At 42.6% G+C, this 7957-nt stretch overlaps 1 protein-coding gene across 1 annotated transcript; it reads left to right on the top strand.

Moving 5' to 3' along the window:
* Positions 1–2744: 2744 nt before the first annotated feature.
* LOC141660922 (uncharacterized) lies at positions 2745–3317 on the top strand. Its single transcript, XM_074467901.1, has one exon. It carries the CDS (start codon positions 2745–2747, stop codon positions 3315–3317), a length of 573 nt encoding a protein of 190 aa, XP_074324002.1.
* Positions 3318–7957: the final 4640 nt, after the last annotated feature.

Raw genomic sequence — 7957 nt, 5'->3', positions numbered from 1 at the left:
TTACTAACTTACTAAAACTAACAACCAAATAAATTTAACGATCTAACGATAGTAAAATGTAATCCAAAAATTATGATTCTTCATTAGTATTTATGAATGTGTATCAATCAGTGATATTTAAGTCTATACTCTTGCTAAAAAAAATCCTGTATCGATTATATTATTTTCTCCCAAAATAAAATATAATACATACAACTACACATTGAATTTACACCTGATAGTACATATAGCTCCTCCAAGGTCTAGTCCCGGACTCCTAACTCAGTCTAGTCCCGCGCACTGCCAGTCCAGACTGGCCCAGTCCCGCAAGCTCAACCTTGAGAAACCCAGCACGTGAGGCACTGACCCAAGCACATAACAGGGACAACTATCACACATCAATCATGGGAATAATCAAGGTACGTGTCAGAGGATCCTTAGAACATTCCTCGACCAGTCCCGCGCTAACACGTGTAAAGCATCCACTCCAACCAGGTGTCCTCCGCTCCCAGAACCAATGGCTACGATTTAAAGGTACCAACCCCAAAACCCTATCGTTGGGCTATAAATAGCCTAAGAAGGTAAGGTTTTGGGGGGGAATCACTCTCTTGCACTCATATACACACACAGCCACCCTACATTCATATCTATCTTCATCTTTCCCAAAAGCGAGTTCTTACTCTCACACCGGAGGCGCCGCGGGACCCAAACCCCCCTTCCGGTGTTGTTTTGTAGGAACCCCACCACAGCTACACCTCTACGGCGGCGAAGGATCCAGGAACGACATCAAAGGACCAGCCCCGCCACCAGGAGTTATCATTTGGCGCTAGAAGGAGGGGTCACCATCCTTGGGTCTCGGTGCCCCTGGATTCACCTTCATCAGCAAGCTCTTGAAAGACTTCATTTATTTAACTTGTAAGAACCCAAGCAACCAAACTCTCTCATAAAAATGAATATTATTTATTTAAGTCACATTTGTGTGTGCTTGTTATTTTAGGCCTGTTTGTGTGAGCCCTGTTTTGTTGATTTAAGCCACGTTTGTGTGTGCTATTGTTGGTTTTGATCGTTGAACCCCGATTTTACTCTAGTTTACATATAGCCTTTGTGTTCTAAAACCCTGCTATACTTGTTCTACCACATTGTTGAGTATTCCCAGAAAGATTATTTAAACTAGTCCCAAGGAGCTATTTGTTAGTGTTTGTTATTATTCTGGGTAGTTTTTGCAATTTTCGGAAAGCGACCTTAGATCGATACCTTCTGTAGCATATTGTTGTTAGTTGTTGTTGGTATTATTGAGAAATGGCAAGACCAGGAAAGCATACTTCTGTGAGACCATCTGCTAGCACTCAGGTCCAAGAGCCGGACCACTCCCAGGCCCTTGATCCAGGAGCCGAAGCATTCCAGGAGCAACCATTGCAACACACTCCCGTCGTGGAGAGAATTGTAAACACCAGGGTCGCCAAAAGCCTTATTGAGTCGAACCAATACAAATACACCAATGTCCCGGTGGTAGAAGAGCACATGGCTAACCTTACAAGTGATGAAATGACAGAAGCAATCAGGCTCTACAATGTAGGAGCAAACCCGGCTCCAGGAAGAAGCCGAACTTGAGGAAGAACCGGAGGAGTCCGGGGACTCCCAGCAATATAAGAGATCTGTCTTTGACCAAATTGGAGCTAAGGGAAAGAAAAGCAAAAATGATCAAGGTAATAAGAAAGAAGCAGAAGCTACTAAGCAGAAAAGGTTGGAAGAGATGCGGGAGCAAATCAGAAAAGAGGAAGAAGCGAAGCTTGAACTAAAAATCCAGAAAATGATGCAGTTAAAAGAAGAAAAGCTACTGGCTAAGTCCAGGATCAAAAGAACCCGGAGGGATCCCACTCCAGAGCTGATTTCTGATGATGAAGAAGAAGATAAACAAAAGGACCTAAAAGACATGATCTATGAGTTGTAAAGAAAGATGGACATGAGACTCAGGATTAGAAATTGGAGAAACATTAACTCCTTTCAGCCACTCCTTAGAGGCCATTCCCCGGCAGCGGGACTTGAAACACTACAACTTTGGCTCCTTTGATGGTCTAGGAGACCCGGAGGAACACCTGAGTACTTTGAGCAGATCATGCAAATATATTACTATAATGACTTGACAAAATCAAGGTTCTTTGCTTCAACACTTAAGGGGGGGCCCATAGATGGTTCAACAGGATCCCCTCCCGCAGCATCCATAGTTGGAAGGAGTTCCGCGCTTCCTTCCTTCGGAGATTTCAGGCAAATAAAATGCACGAAATACGCATGTATCAACTGGAGACAATCCGGAAGCATGACAATGAGTCTCTCTCTGCATATATGCGCCGGTTCCAGGAAGCAATCAACAAAGTCTCAAGTTTAGGATGAGCGGGAAGCTTTGAGCATTTCAGGTGAAACTTGGACCCAGAGCACAATGAGAGATATATCATAGAAATGATCAATAAGGAGCCACAAAGTCTGGCAGCAATTTAATCCATGGCTGCCAGATTCATAAAGGAAACCGATGTGCTCCAGGCAATGAGGATGACTCGGAATGGGGGTCCAGGAGTAAGAACACTGATGACCGACCGAAAGGGGGTTACCATCAGGATAAGAAGTTCAAGCAAAACCAACAAAGCCAAGAAAGACAAACTACTCCAGTTTTTTAGAGACTCGGTCCTAAGTAGGAGTCAAAGAGCGATCCAGGACCCACGAAGCAACCCCGGGAGCCAAAGTAGGAGCCGGACTGGAATCCTCTCAACATGTCCCGGAAGGAAATCTTAAAGGAGGTAAAAAACAAGCATTTCTATTATCCTCCGAAGCCAATGCAAACTCCTCCGGAGAGCAGGCCTTACAATAGGAAGTGCGATTATCATGAGACCCATGGCCATAAGACCGAGAACTGCTTATCACTCAAGTACTTCATTGTGGACCAAGTAAAGAAAGGAAATATGAACAAGTACTTGATCCGGGACAACAACAACAACAGGGGGGAAGTGCAGAAGAGAGGAAAGAATATAGTCAACGTAGTCCTAGGAGGCTCCCACTCCCCACCTCAGATCCTGGACTTCGGTGAAGAAGTGCTTTCAATCCAATCACTCTCAGACCTGGTGATATCCTTCAGCAGTAGGGACTATGAAGGAGTCAACCCTCATCACAATGTAACTTTAGTTGTCACTTTGGACATCTTTGATAATGAAGTAAGAAGAATTCTCATAGATAATGGTTCCTCAATAAATATTCTCTTCAAGCACACAGTGGATCAAATGCCGTTAGGGAGTGTCCGCTCAAATGATTGTCGGGAGGATCACTCTATGGGTTCGGATACAACTTAGTCTCGATTCAAGAAACTTTATATCTATCTAGTCATTTTTGGAACTTCTCCTAACCAAGTGACTCATGTAATCAAGTTTTATGTCATCAGCACTCCTTCGTCATACAATGGAATCATTGGAAGGTCAGCTCTAACCATGATGCAAGCGATAACTTCAATCTCCCATCTCAAAATCAAGTTCCCAACCCCGACAGGAGTCGGGGAAATAAAAGGAGATTATGGAGTTGCTGAAACATGCTACAACTAGGGGTTGGTCATGGAAGAAACCCACCAGGACAACAAAAGGAAGGCAACAGTCCTTCGCAAGTAACAAAGCATTAAGAAGCACCGACCCCAGACAAGGGAAGAAACAACAAAAGAAGTATAACTCATTGAGTCAAGTCCGAAACAAGAAGCAAATATAACAAGTCTCGAAGGATCGGTAAGCAACCAAGTCATGGTAGTCGATAAGACAAATCAGGTCCTAGACCAAGCTAGTCGTACCATGCAAGCAACCAAAGAATCAGAACAAGCAAACTCCTATCTAAAGAAGAACTCTAAAGCCCGAATTCATCAAATGGTTTCAAACAAAGAACAAGCAAAAATCGAAGATGGAGTAGAAACAGAAGAAGTCCAGGTTGATGAAAGCAGTCCTAGCAAAAAGGTGAAAGTTGGGTCAGGACTCGAAGAGTCCTTCAAGGAAAGATTAGTGTCCCTGCTCTGGGAGTACATAGATATTTTTTCCTGGAGTCCAAGAGACATGCCCGGACTACATGAGTCCATAGCAATGCACAACTTGGATGTCAACCCCAACAGAAAACCAGTCAAACAGAAGAGAAGGAATTTCGCCCCAGAAAGGCAAAGAGCCATAGACGAAGAAGTGGAGAAGTTACTCAAAGTAGGAATCATCAAAGAAATCAAATATCCAGAGTGGTTAGCTAATGTTGTTATGGTGAAGAAGTCAAACGACAAATAGAGAATGTGTGTGAACTACACCGATCTTAATGATACATGCCCGAAGGACCCATACCCTCTCCCAAATATTGATCAATTGATAGATGCCACCTTCGGACACATTATGCTAAGTTTCATGGACGCCTTCTCCGGATACAACCAGATCAAGATGAACCCGAAGGACATACCCAAGACAATATTCATAACTCACAGAGCAGTATATGCTTATGTGATGCTGCCCTTCGGACTGACAAGCGCAGGATCAACTTACCAGAGAGCCATGAACAAGATATTCAAGTCCCAAATAGGGATGAACTTGGAGTGCTATGTCGACGACATTATTTCCAAATCAACAACTATACCAGGACATGTGGAAGATCTGAAGGAGTTCTTTGACAATCTAAGAAAAAACCAACTCAAACTAAACCCGGAGAAATGTACCTTCGGAGTAGGAGCAGGAAAGTTCCTAGGATTCATGATCAGGAACAGAGGCATAGAAGCCAATCCGGAGAAAATAAAAGCAATCCAGGATATGAGGGCTCCCAGGACCCAAAAAGATGTGCAGAAGCTAGAAGAATCCCTAGCAGCACTCAGGAGATTTGTCTCAAATCTAGCAGAGAGGTGCTTACCTTTATTTGACTTACTCAAAGGAGCAAGAAACAAGAAAGAAGTACACTGGAGTCCGGAGTGCCAAAAGGCATTTGAGGAAATCAAGTCCTACCTTTCCCAGCCACCAGTCCTAACTAAAGCCCAGCCAGGAGAGCCTCTCTACTTACACTTATCAGCAGGAGCACAAGCCGTAGTAGCCACCCTAATCAGGGAAGAGAATGGAAAACAATAACCAGTCTACTATGTAAGCCAAGTTCTTAAAGATGCGGAAACTAGATATCCAAGGCTGGAGAAGTTTGCCTTTTCCTTAGTCACAACTTCAGGAAAGCTCAGGCACTACTTCCAAGGAAGAGAAATAAGAGTAGTAACAAATCAGCCACTAGGGAAGATAATTCACAAGCCAGATGTCTCAGGGAAGGCTAGTCAATTGGGCTATGGAGTTAAGCCAGTTCAACTTAAGCTTTATTCCCAGGACTGCCATTAAAGCTCAAGCACTTGCAGATTTCATAATCGAATGCAACTTCCAAAAAGAAGAACCGAAACCAATGAACATCAATCCAGAAATAGAAAAAGATACAAGTCCGGGAGCCTGGACCTTGAAAGTAGATGGTTCTTCAACAAGCGAAAGGTCGGGAGCCGGACTCATACTGAAAAGCCCTGAAGGATTCACCATTCAAACAACTATATCTTTTGGATTCCCCGCAACAAACAATCAGGCGGAATATGAGGCGTTGATTGCAGGACTAAAGCTCACCAGGACCCTGAGGGTCCAGGACTTAAAAAATCTACAGCGAACTCCCAGATAGTGGTCAAGTAAATAAACGGAGAATACATAGCAAAAGACCCTATTCTGGAGAAGTACCAAGCACTGGTTCAAAGTTACTTAGCCTCAATACCAAACCAGCAAGTCCTTCAGATATGTCGGGAAGAAAATGAAGAAGCGGATATTCTATCCAAATTAGTCTAGAACTCATCAGATCTAGATTGCTCAGTTTACTTCGAAGAACTCCACAAACCATCTATTGAATCCGGGGAAGTCTTGGAGATCGAAAGCAACCAGAACTGGATGACTCCTTTCATCAACTATTTGGAGAAAGGGGAGCTCCCGCAGGATAAAGGAAAAGCCCAAAGATTGAAAGCAAAAACAGCCAAGTTCTTCCTCGAAGAAGGACTACTCTACCGCAGGACTTTCTCATCTCCTATCCTAAAATGTATCGGCCTCAGAAGAAGCAAAGTACTGTTTGACGGAAGTACATGAAGGGATATGCGGAGATCACATGTCCGCAAAGGCCCTAACACATAAGATCATAAGACAACGCTACTATTGGTCAACTATCCACCAAGACGCCAGTAGAGTTCGTGAAGAAATGCAAGGAATGCCAGCTCATCAGCAATGTGTCCCGGATCAGCCCAGTCCTACCATCCTCAGTCCTATCACCTATCCCCTTTGCTGTCTGGGATATTAACATCATGGGACCCTTTTCCCTGGCCAAAGGAGATCTCAGGTACTTGTTAGTCTCAATTGATTACATGACCAAATGGATTGAAGCGAAAGCAATAAGAACAATCAATCAGCAAGAATACATAAAGTTTATGGACAATATTTTGATGAGGTTCGGAATACCACGAGTCCTAGTATCAGACAACGGACCCCAGTTCATCGGATTAGAATTCGAATCCTACCTTCAGAAGCGCAGGAATCAAGCACAAAAAGTCATCAGTAGCATATCCCCAAGGAAATGACCAAGTAGAAGTCACCAACAGAATCCTGCTCCGAGGTATTGAAAAGAGACTCAAAGAGAGCAAAAGCAAATGGCCAGAAGAACTACCAAGCATATTATGGTCCTACAGGACAAGCCCCAGGACAAGCACCGGAGAAACTCCATTCAAACTAGCTTATGGAATAGAAGCAATGCTTCCTATCGAAGTGTGATCTCCTTCTCATAGAGCAATAAATTTTGAGGAAGAAGCAAATGAAGAAGGACTCAGAATAAATATGGAGTTAATTGATGAGGTCCGGGACCAAGCTATAAAAATGATGGAAAAATACAAGGAGAAAACTAGAGTGCACTTTAGTAAAAAGTCCAGAGTCAAAAACTTCCAAGTGGGAGACTTAGTCCTTCGAGACACAGAAGCATCAGATCCCACAAACACTGGAAACCTAATGCCCAAATGGGAAGGACCATACAAGGTCAATGAGGTCCTAAGGCCAGGAACCTACAAACTCCTGAACATGGATGGCTCAGAAGTCCCAAATACTTGGCATGGATTGAGGCTAAGAAAATTATACCAGTAGGAAAGAACAAACAAAGCAACCAAAATCTTGTAGCCAATATGGAAAGCAACCAATTTGTTTTTCGTTATATTTTTCGATGAATGATTAATGAAAAGCATTCCCTATTTACATTTATCAAAGCTAACCACTAGTCCGGACAAGCTATTAGTCAGGACTAGAGCAACCATTTTTACTTAGAATTAATTTTCTAAAAAGCCATCACTAGTCCGCACAAGCTATTAGTCAGGACTAGAGCAACCTATTTTTACTTAAAATTAATTTTCTAAAAAGCTACCACTAGTTCGGACAAGCAATTTGTCAGAACTAGAGCAACCAAGTTTACTTGAAAATAATTTTTCAAAGTAAAAAAACAACTAAACGCCATCACTAGTCCGGACAAGCAATTAGTCAGGACTAGAGCAACCATATTTACCGACAAATAATTTTCTAAGTAAAAAACCCACCACTAGTCCGGACATAAATATTAGCCAGGACTAGAGCAACCATATATAATTAGAAATAATTTTCTAAGTAAACAAGCTACCACTAGTCCGGACATAACTATTAGTCAGGACTGGAGCAACCATATATACTTACAAATAATTCTCTAAGTAAACAAGCTACCACTAGTCCGGACATAACTATTAGTCAGGACTAGAGCAACCATATATACTTAGAAATAATTTTCTAAGTAAACAAGCTACCACTAGTCCGGACATAACTATTAGTCAGGACTAGAGCAACCATATATACTTAGAAATAATTTTCTAAGTAAACAAGCTACCACTAGTCCGGACATAACTATTAGTCAGGACCAGAGCAAC

This window comes from Apium graveolens, chromosome 5, assembly GCF_009905375.1.
Source record: "Apium graveolens cultivar Ventura chromosome 5, ASM990537v1, whole genome shotgun sequence".
Classification (NCBI taxonomy): domain Eukaryota; kingdom Viridiplantae; phylum Streptophyta; class Magnoliopsida; order Apiales; family Apiaceae; genus Apium; species Apium graveolens.
Note: the sequence above shows the minus strand (reverse complement) of the source record. Positions and strands in the feature narration are given on the sequence as shown.